The sequence below is a fragment of the Festucalex cinctus genome, chromosome 13 (assembly GCF_051991245.1).
Source record: "Festucalex cinctus isolate MCC-2025b chromosome 13, RoL_Fcin_1.0, whole genome shotgun sequence".
Classification (NCBI taxonomy): domain Eukaryota; kingdom Metazoa; phylum Chordata; class Actinopteri; order Syngnathiformes; family Syngnathidae; genus Festucalex; species Festucalex cinctus.
Genome location: NC_135423.1, coordinates 4,884,252 through 4,900,622, shown reverse-complemented (window position 1 = coordinate 4,900,622; position 16,371 = coordinate 4,884,252). Strand labels below are relative to the sequence as shown.

Sequence of the window (16,371 nt, the reverse complement as noted above, 5' to 3'; positions counted from 1 at the left end):
GTTCAGAGCAAAACATCTCAAGTAACCGTTAGTTCACGTCAGCGCATGATGAAAGTCATTCGTCTGCGAGCAAACTTAAAAAAAACAAAAAAAAGTGCGTAACCTTGTCTGTCACGGCAAACAAACAGCTGCTGCCAGATGAAAAATAAAACAAAACAGCAACGTGGTGGCTGGCTAACACATGCTTGACGGGCCACTTTCAAAGTGGCCCGTAAAGTCAGCAAAAAGATTTCCTCTTTAAAAAGCCTTCAGGTTTGATCACACGTCACATGTTGATCGCCGAGCAAGAAGAGGAAAGTGAGGCCCGACTTTGTGAACACATTAGCGCGCAGGCCACGCAGATACAAGCACGCTTTCAAATTGTCGCCGTCCCATAATGTCGCCACACAACGTGCCGTTTGTTTAGCCAACATAATAATCGAACTCTTTAAATAACACAAATAAATTGACATGTATTTCCAACAACAACAACATAGCTTTGCGTACAATTTGGTTAGCTTAATGCTAACAAACAACACAAATCACTATAGATGGGCTAACGGATAGCATCACTGTGACTGTGTCCGCCTTTTGAACACAAATGGTGGAGCTATAATATGCATATATAATGGCACAATACGCAAGTGTATTTTCTTTATCTTCTGCAAAGAGCAGCTAATATTACTGTTGCATAATGAGAAACAATGTCCAGTTCCATGTTTTTGCATATGTTTGTGTTCTACAGCCCCCCGGTGGTCTAGGAGAACATACCAGAAGGAGCAACATAATGACCATTGCATTGAAGAAAAATGTGTAAAAAATTGTATGTGTGGGCTCCAATCAGTGAACTTCGCCCCCAACAACCCCACCCCCGCCGACCTTGTCCTTGTGTATTAGAATTGATGTCCTTTTAAAGTGAGACCAAACAGTGGTCAGCTCCCGGTATGTGCGTGATAATAATAATAATAAAAAAAAAAAAAAGAGCTATTGTTCTCATTTCTCACGTGTGAGAGATGAAACCGGACGCAAGGAGAGGGAAGCCAATGTTTGGCTGCCTGAACGCAGATCAATAGATGGCCTCCATTTTGCTTTCTGCTACAGAAAAAAAAAAAGTAATTATACAGAAGAAATGTTGACAATCAATAGAGCAGTCAGCTAAGGTTAAGGTCTGCTGCGGTCGCCAATAGATGGACGATCCTTCGTCAGCTGTCACAAACACAAAAAGAATGTTTAATATTACGTTAAGTTTGACCTTTTCTCAGTTATTTTCACTTTAAAATGTGATATATATCACGTTTAAATAAGAAACTAAACTCATTACAACGTATTTAACTTTTCCACACCATTTTAATGAAACAAAATTTGAACAAAATAATTCTATGTAGTGTCAGGTATTAAAACAACAACAACAACAACAAAAACATAATAATACTGTAGCAGAAAGTCTGTCTGTGTGCCACTGCAATTCCTGCATGGATTCATCCACCTTGACATCTACTTTCACTTTGCACTAGCCTGAACTTTATAATCCAGCGGCAGCAGTTCAGAGGTCAACAGCAGAGGCGACCAGCAGGCAAGGAAATCATTCCCTCCTCCTCCTCCCCCTCCGGAGGGAAAAAAAAAAAAAAAACGCTTCTGACATCCAATTTTCAAGTTGATTTATCAGTGCAAAGCCAAAATTGATAGTGTGTCATTACCGGGCAGGGAGCTGTCGTGCCGAGACGTATAAAAGGGCTCCTCGTTTTGATTTAGCGCACCGGATCAATACAAGCCTATACTGTTTCAATTTGAGGGCTATTGATTTTCTTATGCCCACTCCATACAGGGAGGGGGACATTCATCATGGAGGAGCCATGCAGGGCCATCCAACGCGGCAGCCCCGAGAGTCACATCTGTTTATTCTTCACTCGGGTCATGTGATCGCAAGGCACTGCAAAGACGCCGCTTTGCTTCCTTAGCATTGTGTGCAGGACAAAAACCTGCAGATGCTCCTCCTTGTGGACTCAAAGTACAAAATATACTCTACGGAAAAAAAAAAAATCGGAGTCCAAATTGAGCACTGGATTGTTTTGGTATTTATAGTGTATTTAATTATGTAATTATTGTCTGTTTTAAACCCTTGTGAGGAATAAGTGGTCAAGAAAATGGATGGATGGATGGATGTCTGTTTTAAACATTTGTAATAAGATGTTTTGTGGGCTGGAACAGATTAATGACATTTGCATTCATTTCAATACGGAAAGATTATTTGCAATGTGTTATGTTTTGAATCATGGAACACATTTTCAAAGCAATACCATTTGTATTTTATGTGTTCTCTTACGTGAGACTAATTTAAATAATCACTGCCTCATATGACTTGACAGGTAGGCTGGGTGAAGATTATCGAACATTTTCAATAATTCCAAGCAGCAGACATGTAAGTACTGACATGTTGAAGTCAAACATTAAGCAGCATCCTTGAGATATTTACACTAAATAATGAAATCAGACAAACAGACACATTATTAATCCAGATGGGAATGAAAAAAAAATACATAAAAAAAAATAAAAAATACACATCTCCTTCAAATAAGCTTGTTTATAATTCATGCCACGGTTATGATAAATATCCTGGGGCAGAACTTGAGATTTCAGTGCATTAGGCTGAAAATAAACATTTACAGCTAAGCTTTCTGCCCCCCCCCCACAACCCGCTACAACCCCCCTCCTTCCTCCACATTCACTTCAACATGCCGGAGGGCTTTCTATTTTACAAGAGCGGCATAAATGGGAAAGTTAATGTAGCATTGAATAAGACTGAGCTGCCGTGCATGCGACGTCGCCCCGAGCGCTCGCCAGCATATTGCGTCATTTTTCTTCAACAGCAGGTTACCATTAAATTTGAATTTGCTGCATTTTTTTTCTTTTTTTTTTTTGCGGCATCATTTACAACTTGAACGTCTTTTGTATCAACGCTTTGCGTCAAGAGAGGGAGAGAGAGCGAGAGAAAGATCCATAAATATTTGAACGTGAGCCCAGAATTTTTTTTTTTTCCTGTCCTGACCGCTCTTTCTCAAGGTTCAGTGCATTTCATGGAAGCATTTGTAGCTATAACAAACACAACTTGTTCAAATTCTGCTTCTGATTAGACGAATATGGATTGTAAAACGTGCTCGGACAGGATCACATAATCACATTACTTGCCATCATAACAATCAGTGCTTCATCGAACTAGTTGCTATTTAAAACACACATAAAATGGAGCCAGAATGAGGATGATGAGTGTTGTAATTAATTATTAAGAGTATAATGGTGTACACAGTGTCAGGGACCAAGTCGTGAAAAGAAAAAAAAATAATACTGCGGGGTTTTCATAGAACACATAAGTAATCATTCAGTGAAAAATGCAGCAATTTGTTCCCATCGTATTATTTTGTGCTCTTTGCATAACGCAACAAGATGGTGCCCAAATGTCCTGCTCCTATTGAAGTGTCACCAGCAAATTTTATTTATTTGTAATATTGAACATTTTTTTTTTCCTCTAATGGTTCATTTGTGGCTCCAAATTTGGTGTAAATTTGGTTTGAAATTCATACAATAAAATACCACTACTTGCTTACCATTCGAGATGGGAAACGATCATAAGTTTGCGACACCAATTCCATTATCAATATTGCTTATCGATCCAATACATTAATGATCATCTTATCCATTATCATTGAGTGAGGAAATGAAATAATGCAAATATGATACAGATAAATAGCTAGCTAGCTCGGTAGCTAGATTGGTAGAGAACTAGCCAGCTAGCTAGCAAGATAGAGAGCTAGCCAGAGAGATAACTATATAGAGAGATAGATAAATGCATTTGTTTTGTGGACTGTTTTGGTGAAGTCTTATTTGGCATGATCTTGCTAACCACCAAACGAATAATGACAAAACCTTGGCAGAGGTTTTGTGAAACAAACATCACATGTACGCTCCAAAGTAAGGGCTTCTTCGTGATCTTTCCCCTTTACTGCCCGGAGGCAAAGAAGTGGAATGAGCACTTATTTTAACAGGACACATGGGTGGGGGGTGGAGGGGGAGTGGGAGGGGCACAGTTCAAAACGACCACCAGGTGCTGGTGTGCGTTGCTGAGCAGGTCAATGGATGCCTGGACAGTAGAAACCCCCACCCTAGCTCCACCCGCCACATTGTCGGATGAGCGGACAATCAAGCGTCCCCCTTGAGGGATAAGTCCGCCACCCCGCACTGTAATTGCATTTGCTGACCCTGGGGGATTGTGGGAAAATGACATTTACCGGCAGCCTCATCCCATCAAAGCGGAGTTTTGAGGGAACTTCCCACTCACTGGTTTGAGATTTGGATTGAGAAACCAGCAATGGAGAAAACAGAGGAAATGGCCAAATTAAAAAAAAAAAAGTTTTGTCATTGTTTCCAAACGTTATGGCAAACTGATACTTTCTGTAAAGTTGTCAAGGGTGTGCTCACCTCTGTCCCAGCGTCCCCCAGGCGCCGTGTTTGTTGGTGAGGATGTTGACGATCTTCTGCCGCAGCTGACTGGCCGTCACGTGGTCCCGATGCTTGGCGGCGCCGATCAGGTGGTCGCACATCTTCTCTTCCTCTCGTCTCTCGGCCGCATACTGGCCGCAGTTCGACTAATGAGGAAAATAAAAGAGGGACGGCGTGAAGCTCATTCGATTTTATTTCAAATTAATATGGATGTAAAATTGTAAAATTTTGGACTGACAAAAAATTTTGAACACAGTGTACATTTTTTCTTCCTTGAGGAAATGGTGACAATATCCACGCAGCGACGGTAACAACGCTTGAGGAACATTGCAAGATCCTCATCCGCGTCCTCTAATGGAGCATTTGTCACACTGACTAATGCGCCGGCTTGAGTCAACACACTTGAGCGCGCGGAGATATTAGCAGACAGTGGAGAGATATATTGGGGCTCCCTCGCAGGAGGCCCGTAAATCAGCAGTCCGTCGGAGGGGGCTCCCTGCTAGGCGGACGGAGCTATTAAGACCAGAAAGGAAAATGGTTTAATAGAGCCGCCAGGACTGTCGGCTGTCAAGGACAAAGCAGAGCTACATATCACCGCGCCCAGTGTATTATTGGTTGGTCTCTTTTGAAGAGGAAATACGCAATTTTGCGTGAGGCTAAATAACAAGGCTGACTTCAAAATGTTACATATATACGGCACTTTACATGATGTGTATTGCAAATTGAAAGAGTTCAGTATCACTTTATTGGCCGTGGAACCTGATTTGGTGGCCCATGAAAGTATTTTGTTTAAAATAAAATGAAAAGTGAATAAGATACAACAAATAAATTGAGAAAAATACAGACTTTAATAGATATTGAACTGAAAAATAAATTTAAAAAAAAAACAATTAAATTTTAATACTCTACAACAAAAATATACATTACATTAAAAACTAATTGACAAATTGAAAAAATGTCAATAAATCGCCAACAAATTGAAATGACATAAGTCAATAAAATAAAAAATAAAAAAGGAAAAAATGTAAACAAACTTGCAACAATATTACAAAAAATATTTAACATTTTAAAAAAGACCAAACACAAAATTAATAAAATTTAAAAAAGATCTATCAAACAATATACAATATTTAAAAAACAAAATAAAAATAAATTTGAAAAGATTTTAAAATAATTTACAAATACAATACAAACTATTATAACAAATGAATGCAATAAAATATGCATATAACTGTCTAGGATTTACTTTAGTTTAAACCCGATTGGAGTTACAGTAAAATTTTAAATCTGAGAAGCACAGACAGCTTCTATTAGTTTGAGCAATGACTTGAATATTATCTATCTATCTATCTATGTGAATGATTTCATGTCAAGTGCATACAGTGGGTGTGTGTAAACGTAATGTAGACAGACTCCATATCTTTGCTGCTTGAATGAGATTGTCTTCCAAAGGCCTCCTGGGAGGACGCCGGCTAATATTCAAAATCTAATTTGCTAACAGAAGCCGAGAGCTAATAGAATTTCCTGTGTCAATTTTAAAATCTGTCAGATATTATACTTGAGCGTATTCCTCATCAAGAAGGTAACCGGATCTGCGTGCGGTCACGTGACGCGTGGTGACAAATATCATTTTCAAGCGCGCGCCGCGCCACCCCTGTCGCAGCCTTAATTGTAAACGCGTCTTATCCGCGTCCCGCATCTTCAATCTTTGAAGAGCTGTGGCGGGGATAATAAAGTGTTGGCTGTCTGGCGTCGGCAGACAGAACGGATGGGGCCAGGTACGCTCGCGCAACCCCCCCGAAACATTCCCCGTCTTCTTGTGACATTGCACATCCAGACGTCTCCCCGAGTTTATCTAGCGGGTCAAGGATCCCGGGCGACTGTAAATCAGGCAGCTGTTTGAAGACGGCTGCTGTTGGCAGATAAGAAAGTCATCACTAACCGCACGTACACGCTGCTAACAGAGGTGACACGCTGTGGGCCTCGCTGGGTCTGCGTGTGCTTGCTTGTAGGACACACACACACAAACTCCCCATAGATTTAACACACATTGAAACTTATTATGGACTTCTATCGAAACATGTATGCATCATGAGTAAATAAACTGAACTAGCTATCTATCCTATATACTTCCGCTACCTACCAACTTGGAGTACCTACTAATAAATCCTTTAAATCCTTTCCACTGATTGACACTACCAACCTTAGCTCCCTAATGTATTGACATACGTGCTTAGAAAGTTTTTTTTTTTTTTTTTTTGCAGATAGACGGAGTATTGCAATGGCGGCTGTGATTTGAACTTTATTTTTCCCGTTAGAGCGCCACCTAGTGGAAGTTATTTGTCTGCTTAAAACACTGATTTATTAAAGACAATACAGCACATTGATATTCCCAAAAACACAGAAAAAGTTGATCTGAACTGAAAAGCACTTGGGCTGTAATTATTCCAAAACAGAACCTGCCACTTGGTTTTAGGTGTTCATCACTTAACCAGTAGAGGGCAATCATGTACTAAACGTGCCCAGAAGAAGACAAGAACAGGAAGTTAGCTCATGTAGCTAACAGCCATCTATCCTTATGCCTGCACATCATACTGACATATGGACCATTCGATTGCGCTACCTACCTACAGGTACGTTTTACCTACCAACATACCCTGACTCCAAATCATATAATATCACTTTCATAACATAACATTTAACAACATAACATAACTCATCATTTGTCTTTGAGAATTTGATATATTCAATTTTGCTAGACTTGCATTGGACGATGGAGTGCCTAATTCAAAAAAATTTAGTTGTTAGCATGACGATATGCATTTACGTCAGTTAAATGCATGTCTGCGTAATGTTTTCAGTACTTCCTTTTTACAACTTTCAAATGCAAACCGGTTGTACAGTACCTCGAAATCTGCATGTTTGTGGACGTCCTCTGCTCGCTGTCTGTTCAGGATAAACTCGGCCTCGTTGGCCACCCGCACAATGTGGTCCTTCATGGCGTGACATAGCAACCTTCAGCAGAGAATACACAAACATGTATTAAACGTGCCCTATTCTTGGAAACACATAGTCAAGACATGGAAGAAGCATTGCAGGTCCCTCTGCAGATTTAAAAAAGGCCCCATTTTAATCCCAATACCTTCGGAAATTGTGGTGCATTTTACACGTCGTTAGCCTGGCTTTGTTTGAATTAAAAGCTGTCCCAGGAAGACGTTGGGTTCATCACACAGAAACAACGAGACTTTAGTCAGCGTTTTGGACAGTCGTCCTGCTCCGAAACCGACTTACACTGCTGGCTTGTCATGATGAATTTTACAAAAAGTCAATTCTGAATTGGTAACAATTGTGCAAAACTGGCTGTTCAATTACCAGCAAACAATAACTCAGAACCATGGACAGCGCAGTGTGCCACCACCACTGACTCTTTGGCCCGGCGCCAACGGGACGGGGGGCACTGAGAATCCTGGGCCAAGCTGGGCAAAGGAGAAGGAGAAGGAGGGCCTGGCCAGATGGGTCAGCAGATGGGTGAGGTGGCTGAGCCGTTCCTGATCCTGCTCAACGGAACACCACCATCCCCCCCTGCTCGAGTCTAGTCCGCGCCCGTAAAAGCAAGGGGGAGAAGGACAGCACCACGATGAGCCGGACAGGACCATAGTGTGGCCTCATAAAATGTGACCCACTCCGACAAAAGGGTCCAAGACAAATATAGATAATGCAATTGCAATTGCAATTTAAATTTTTATTCTGAATGAATCGCCTTTTGGGGGAACTCCGCAATCTGGAAGACTTCCTATTGGCCAAATGTGAACACCGGAAAATTAATTTGAATGTATGCATTACTAGTTCTGAAATCAGAAATGAAAGATAATTGTTCAATTATTGTTCAAGTTACTGCAAAAAGTGTAAAAAAAAAAATCTCAATGTTATCTATTACACATGGTCATTTGAAATTTTGGTAGCAACGATCATGGAAGCTGACGCACAATTTGCTTATGTGGGCCACTTAAAATAATGTGGTGGGCCGGATCTGGCCCTCGGGCTTTGAATTTGATACGGTGGCCTATGAAATCTAACACGGGCGATATTCTGTAAGACGTCAAAGTTTGATGACCATTTCAAGAAATGAACAACAACACTGCTCGCAGCTCTAATTAATGACTCGATTCAGATGTTCCCGCCTTGCGCTTGCACTTTGAGAATGAAAATGAAGACAGGAGGTGACTTTGCTTGGCATCGATATGAAAACCTCAACGAGGCTCTTTGTGCTGCATTGATTGCATACCTTCCCTCGTTGATGAGCTCAATAAAGGCCAAGCCGGCGTTCTTCTGTATGGAGTTCTGCCACTCCTGACAAGAAAACAACAGACGTAAATGTTACAAGTCAATTTCACTGGAATTGCACGTTTATAGGAGGACTGCTTCTTTCTGTAAGAAAAGAAGGAGCGTTAAGTTCACGACAAGACAACGGCGGCGGCGTGAAGCTGCGAAGCACATGTGTGATCGCGCCGTCCCGCTCGGTGAAAAGATCTGTAAACACTGCACAGACATAATTGCGGGATGAAACCGTATCCTCCCGCTTTAAATGCGGCCATTTCCTCCGGCCTGCGCAGTGACAGATTAGCGAGCAAGCGAGTTAGCCCCCAATCTCCCCACCCGCCCCCACCTTGCCTGCCTGACTTGCCATTGGCCGTCTCTGGAAATGATTAGACGGGCGCTCCCCTCGCTGTGGGAAAGCGGGCTCTCTCCCGTAAACTCACCGAGGGGAAACGTAGCCATTATAGGAACAAATTCAGATCAAATAATTGAGCTTATTTAATGCGTTTTAGCTCAACGTGGGCGTGATTGCGTCCAAGCATGCTGGTGAGCTTTTGCTCGTCTTACCTGACAATAACATGACATTACACACGCCAGTGACCCGCGCATGTGTAAAAGAAAGGAGACGCTGCAAACAAACTGCTGAGCATCTGGTTTCCAAATGTTGCCAGTAACCCCCCCAACCCTTACGCACAACATCCCCCCACCTCTTCCCCTCTTTGCTGTGATACAGTGTCAGCCTTTGGAATAAGCTGTCGTGGATTTGGGCAGGGATCGTGCATGGCTTGCTCGGGCGCTCACGTGACAAAAATAAACACGGAAATCGAAGTGCGCGCGACACCTACAGTTGGCGGCGGTGCAGTCTGACAAGGTTTTGAGTCACGGGATTTGAATGGAACGACATGTTTAGAGGACATTTCATCACGTTTGCAAACAATAGCTACCAGGGTACAGAAAAGAAATTAGGGATGTTTGATAACACTTCCCTCCCCCCCCCAGACATATACCAGTACAAGTGAGCAGTCTTGAGTAGTCACTGGTAACAATACCACTCGTACTTTTGATGCATTAAAAAAAACAAAAAACATAAAAAAACGATGTTAGATCATTTTAAAGAAAGACCTATGTGTATTATTCCTTAACATTACATGCAATTAATGGCAATTTTCTATTATTTTCTTTCCACTGGTTCATAAAAGACACATTTTGTATACAAGACACAATAAAAAGAAGTTTAATAAATAAATAATGAAATAAATAAACCTATGAGAACGCTTGAGCTTTTGCCACCTGGGAGGACATCTTGGTGAAAAGCGGAAGTATTGGACAATGCAATGGACACATGGCCAAAAACAATCCATCAATCGGTATTTCTTATAGCATCTTATACCACCGATTCTTGGACTAAAAATAAAATTATTTTAATTGTTCCTTTCCTTTGTATCTATTATTTCCTAATTTTGCTGTTAAATGTATGTAATGTAATTGATAATATTTTAAATTCATAAATATTTTCTAAATATTTTAAAATATATTGTACGTTATCTTTTTATTATTAGTGTATGAATGCAAAAAAATAAATAAACAGAAAGTATCTAAATGAAAAAAAATCAAATATATGTTTGTTACCTTTCAAAATAATATAAATTCCCAAATTAATCCCAAATTCTACAATAAATGCATCCCCAACAAAAACAGCAGCCAACATTTTGGATTGTGGGAATATCAACCAGGCAGGATCATTTTTCAGCATTTTCCCATCAATGACAGAACACAGTTAAGGACCTCAAATCCCATCATTCCCGTTTTTTTTTTGCCGCTTTCATCTCACTGAGATTCAGCAGGGCAGCGAGTATTTGCGAGCGCTCGGATCCGACCTGTCAGTGCGCATGGAGCCTTTGCTTTTATCTGCTCGCCGAAACTCTCCACATCTGGAGGCCTTCCATCACTAAATCTCCACTGGCTCCACTCCTTCGCGCCGCCGCCTCCTTCCTCCCCTCCTTCCCTCGCGTACACTCAAACTGTTACAAGAAACAGAGCTGCTTGACCTTTTGGCTCAGCCCGGGAAAGAAGAGAAGCTTTGGCGTTTGCGGCCCGTCGCGCCGTGATTGCCGCCATTAGTATGCATGAAGAAGAAGAGGCGGGCCATTAGCGCTAATTTATGCAGAAAAGTGACAGGCCGCAAAACAGTGGGAGTTGAAGGGTCAGCGAAGCGCCCTCCTACCTGTCCCAGCGCATTATGGCGAGGGCGGGGTGAGGGGTTCTGTGCAGCGTTTTTTTGTGCCTTCTGATGGTGAAGTGAGTTGAGGAGTTTCATTTAAGGCATAGGTTGCATTTTAATCACCATCTTGTGGCATTCATAAGCAATTACAAAACTTTTGTTTTGTTTTGTTTTGTTGTTTTTTTTGAGTCAGTTACTAGTGGATTTGTGGGGTTCATTGTACAGGGACCCCCCCCCCCCCACTATCTGCAGGAAGTTGGGACCAAGCCCTGTAAAAAAAAATAAAAAATAAAAATAAAAAATAAAAAAATAGCAAAAACCACAAGTAAATTCATATTCTCGTTCAGTCCTTGTTGCATAAACTGATGAAGCCTGCTTGGATGAGAGGAGAAACGTCCTGCTGTTTTTATTTTTGTAATGCTCGCCCGTTGCTAGTAGTGATATCAGTGTTAGTACATCCATCAGTGACTGATCTCTGCGTGAAAGGCCATGAAAGGACGCGCGGCGCTTCGCCTCGTCGTTTGATCGATATCTCCGCCTCAGTTTCATCCCCAGAGCCCCTCATGGCAGAAACCTCTTGAGCGGCCGTAATGCTATCTGAGGGTCCAGGGAGAATAGTTGGAGGGGGGGGGGGGGGGCGGCGACTCTGGACCCGGCACGCTCACGCTCTTACGTGCAATAAATCCAAATGTCCCGCAGAAAAAAGGGGAGCCCGTCAGGGAACTTTCAATAACTCAACACCAGCTGTCCCATTTGCAACTTTTGTTTGGTTCTTGGTTGGGGGGGATGGGGCGGGAATCCGAATGACAGCTCCCCGTCGAAGCGGGGCCGGAGAGAGGACGTTCGCGCCTGAGACGATCCACCATCCCGTGTCTGCATCCACGAACGAGGCACCGCCTAATGGCTTCCTCATGGCACTCGGCATGCAAGACTGATGGGCTGACAGAAGGTATGTTAAATATCTTCCTTCCAACTGCTACATCGGGGCCCTGACCTTGCTTAAAACAAGGGCTTAACAAGAGCCTCGCAGGGTCAGCTCCGACATAATCAGTCGCCGACGGGCGGGGGTGAGGGTCTGGGGAGGCGAGAAAGTCTCTGTTGCTGCTGACGATTGTCGGTGGCAGGAACTTATATAAACAAAACCACGATAAGCTTTTCGGAAGCAGCACTGATGGACCTTTTCATTGTGTTTAATCCTCCTGTAAAGTTCCCGGTCAAATTGATCATGATTTAGAGTTACAAAATATAAATACTTTTTGCAGTATTGCATCATTTATGGCAGTGGTGTCCAAACTACGGCCTGGGGGCCATTTGCGGCCCGCCGTGCATCTTTCAGTGGCCCGCGACATATGCCAAAAATGGCATTTGACTCACTTCAAATAAAATAAACAAAACAAAAATGTTTGGAGATGGTCAAAGTAAGAAAGGAGGGTATCGAAAAACAGGTTATTTTAGTTAACTAAAACTAATGGAAAAAAACTAAAATTCAAAAAACAACACTGTTACCGAAATAAAAACGAAAATGCTTTTTAAAAAACGAAAACTAACTGAAACTACATTTTATGTTTCCAAAACTAACTAAAACTAACTATAATTATAGCTAACATGTTCTTCGTTTTAGTCTTTGGTAATTAATTTAATGCATGAGCCTTTGGGGATGGCTTTAAATGTGATTTTTAGTAGATTTATTTTGATATAAACCGGAATAATGACATTTGAAAAGTATGCCACACAATAGTGACGTCATCTAGCAGCAGCCAATAGAAAAGCACCGAAAGATGACGTTGCTCCCATGGTGTTTTTTTTTAGATATTGCGCACAGGTAATACACATTTCTTAAAAAAATAATACTGAAACTAATAAACTAAACTAAAACTTGGCATTTTTTTTAAAGGACTAAACAGAACCACCCTGAAAACTAATAAAAACTAACTAAAATTGAAAAATTCCAAAACTATAATAACCCTATTGCCATATGACAAATAAATCGGTTTATATACTGTAGCATTTTTCTAAATATGCAAAAGCACAAATAAATTATTTGTAGAATTTTTAGGACTAATCACAATTTCTCTTCATAACATTATGTGGCCCTTGCGTCCTTCTGATTTTCTGTATGTGGCCCTCAAATGAAAAAGTTTGGACACCCCTTTTTTATGGGGAATAAGAACCGTGCCAGCCCACAAGATATCACATAAGAAAATGTGACATCTCAACGTTTCGTAGCCCTTTGACCGTGTTTTCTCATGTCACGTTACGCCCCTTCGGCAAAATAGTTGCAACTTGGAATCATGTACCTCGGGTCAAAAGACAAGTGGAATGCAAACTTACTTGAGAGCAAAGCAGCATAACGAGCTCCACCACCGACGTGCTTGACTTCATGCACACGAGACCTGGAGAGACAATAAAAATAAAAAAAATAAAAAAGACATAAATCACAATTAATTTGGTCTTTGCTCTGCAATTGGCCGGCAACCAGTTCAGGGTGTACCCCGCCTACTGCTGGGTTAGGCTCCAGCACCCCCTGCGGCCCTTGTGAGGAGCAAGCGGTTAAGAAAATGGACGGAGGTTACCTTGAAAAAGTAACTTTATTGATTACTTGAATTTAAAAGTAACTAAGTTAGATTACACGTGCTGTGAACCATATACGGTCGTGTTTTGGAAGCTAGATAACATTTTGTCAACAGCACAGTGAGCAATGTATCTTATTTCTTTAGCTGACGCAAACTTAAAATAGCGACTGTTTGATTGCAGCTTGAAAACACGAATTTCCTTCCACCTCCATTGTTATTTGTCATGTGGCAGTTAATGGCAGCTCCACTTAACAGTAAATGGTGACAGTGAAATTTCCGTGAGCTGCTTTCAACGTTAATTGATATGCAACGGTGAACACCAATATAAGTCACTGTAGTCAGATAACGTCACTGAGAAAAGTAAAGTTAGATTAGTTGTTGCTGTAATAATGGATATAGAGTATTAGGGTAACCCGTCAATTTCTATCAAAGCCACTCAAACACACACGCCATCTAGATGTGTGTGTGCTCACTCACAATATCGCATTTGAGCAGACAACACTAATGAAAGGACGAGCAGGTGTGAAAAGCTCATTTGCAGAAACAATGCATGCTTCTCTCTGTGCTAGTCTGTAGAGATGCATTAAAGCGCAGTCATTAGCTCAAAAAATAATAATTATTAAAAAAAAGTAAAACTCTCTTGCGCTCATTAGAGGCCACCGGGACATGAAGAAGTAGTCGTGGTGGTCTGTGGCATGACAGGCTGTCTGTCACTCAGCGGAGAGTTAACACGTTGGCTCTTACGTAAAGCCGCAGCGGCTGCACGAGGATGTGCCGTGATGGATTAATGACGTGCAGCAATTTCTGTCACTTTTGCAAATGTACTCAATGTTTTTGGTTGCTGAAGTTGTGTCAGGGAGGTTGCTGTCATCTTGTAAGCAAACTGGCCGAAGACAATTATATCAATTGTATCAATTTGCAATACTGTTATATCCCCATCACCAAAAAGTCACGCAGTAGCTCACGCGTGGAAAGAAAAAAAATCTGAAGGCTCAGGTGGCCATTTTGTTTGGAGGCAGGCAGTGATGATGCTTTGGCCAACTTCTACTGGAGGGAATACAGCCAAAGGCAGCACCATCTCAAGCAATTATCCGATACAGCTAAATTGTCAACAAACATACAAACCAACTTTCCAAAAATACACACAGAAGCTGAAGTCTTTTGATTATATTGTATTAGATGAGATGCTATAACATATTTTTAATAAATGCTTTATGACTGAGCCTACCAGAAACTTTTTTTTAATACAACTTTTGGCGGGCGGCACAGTGGTCTGAGTGGTTAGCACGTCCGCCTCCCAGTACTGAGGACGCAAGATCGAGTCCAGGCTCCGGCCTTCCTGGGTGGAGTTTGCATGTTCTCCCTGTGCCTGCGTGGGTGTTCTCCGGGTACTCCCACATTCCAAAGACATGCATGTCAGGTTAATTGGGTGCTCCGAATTGTCCCTAGGTGTGCGTGTGAGTGTGGATGGTTGTTCGTCTCGGTGTGCCCTGCGATTGGCTGGCAACCAGTTCAGTGTGCACCCCACCTACCGCCCGAAGCAAGCTAGGATGGGCTCCAGCACCCCCGTGACCCTTGTGAGGAGTAAGCGGTTAAGAAAATGGTTGGATGGATAACTTTTGGCTCATGGTGAGATTTCAAGTCTGGCTACTACAAACACAAAATTTGATCTGAAATTAAACTGTCGAAACTGTATGGTATTGCATTTATTTGCCAAAATTAATTGATTACTCAACAACTAATCGATTATCAATAGGCTTTATAAGATCAAGATCATTTTGGCCGATCACAATCAACCAAAAAAAAAAGAATATGTAAACCGATCAATGATTCAATCAGGAGATGATGAAAAAATTTTTTTTTCTACGCTCGCTTCTTGTTCTCGTTTTCGAAAGGCCTTTTGCTAGAAAAGAGAAATTTGTCTTTCACGGCAACATCAACTGATGGTGGCCAGATGTTGTCAAGTTGCAGCGGAGAGTCTTAAGCCAAATCCTCATTTTGCCACCCGCAGTTCACCCATTCCTTTTTCGCCTGGCCGAGGCGGCCCTTAAAGGAGCATATTGTAAAGACTGAGAGAGGAAGTGACCCTTCTCTTGTACACGGGCCGCCGCCGCCGTCGACCTCTTGTTACAGCAGTGACACGCCGCGCCATAAGTCAACGCCGTGTGACGCGGGAGTCAGGTGGCCGGCTGACCCCGACCTCACGCCGGTACACAAACCAAATGCCTTCTCTCTAAACGGGGGCCTGCCAGTCCTTTTCCTGTAAACAGCGGCCAGGGGTGAATGTGGCATTGTGGGCGTCGGGCGGGCGGCGGCCGTCACAACAGCGGCAGTGTTGGCGCGCCGGCTGCCGGCTCCCGCTCGGCCGCGGCTCAGGGCGCACTCGGCGTAATTGCGGCAGGACCGCATGTCTGCGGGTGGGAGGAGGGGGGAAGCGAGAGGCCAGGGGTGAGGCAAAAAAGGGCACGAGGGGGCACAAGGGGACTCGACCCCGGATAATGTTTGCAGTGATGGATGGATGGTAATTACGGGTAAATGGAGCGCCTTTACGCCCCGCACACTATTTTAACTGCCGGCTCCAGACTAGAAGGGAAGGATCTTGACAAATACTGCAAACATTAGACTATATATATATATATAGATATAGATATAGATATATATAGATATATATATATATATAGATATATATATGACCACAAAAGATTACTGCATTAAACATGTATTAACGCAGATTAATAGCACTATTAATGATGATCCTTTATCTTGATAGCAGATGTTTCCGTTAAA

At 42.1% G+C, this 16,371-nt stretch overlaps 1 protein-coding gene across 4 annotated transcripts in view; it reads right to left on the bottom strand.

Annotated features, from left to right (window-relative positions):
* Positions 1-16,371, bottom strand: part of nbeab (neurobeachin b) — a 216,993-nt gene that overhangs the window by 116,228 nt on the left and 84,394 nt on the right. For 3 of the 4 annotated variants that reach the window (XM_077540847.1, XM_077540848.1, XM_077540849.1), the window contains 4 exons: positions 13,343-13,404; positions 8,759-8,823; positions 7,380-7,488; positions 4,453-4,619 (listed from right to left, as the gene is read on the bottom strand). In XM_077540847.1, coding sequence (XP_077396973.1) covers positions 4,453-4,619; positions 7,380-7,488; positions 8,759-8,823; positions 13,343-13,404 — 403 coding nt within the window. Of the gene's footprint in view, positions 1-4,452; positions 4,620-7,379; positions 7,489-8,758; positions 8,824-9,357; positions 9,453-13,342; positions 13,405-16,371 lie in introns of those variants that run through there. The other variant, XM_077540850.1, reaches the window with a different exon arrangement.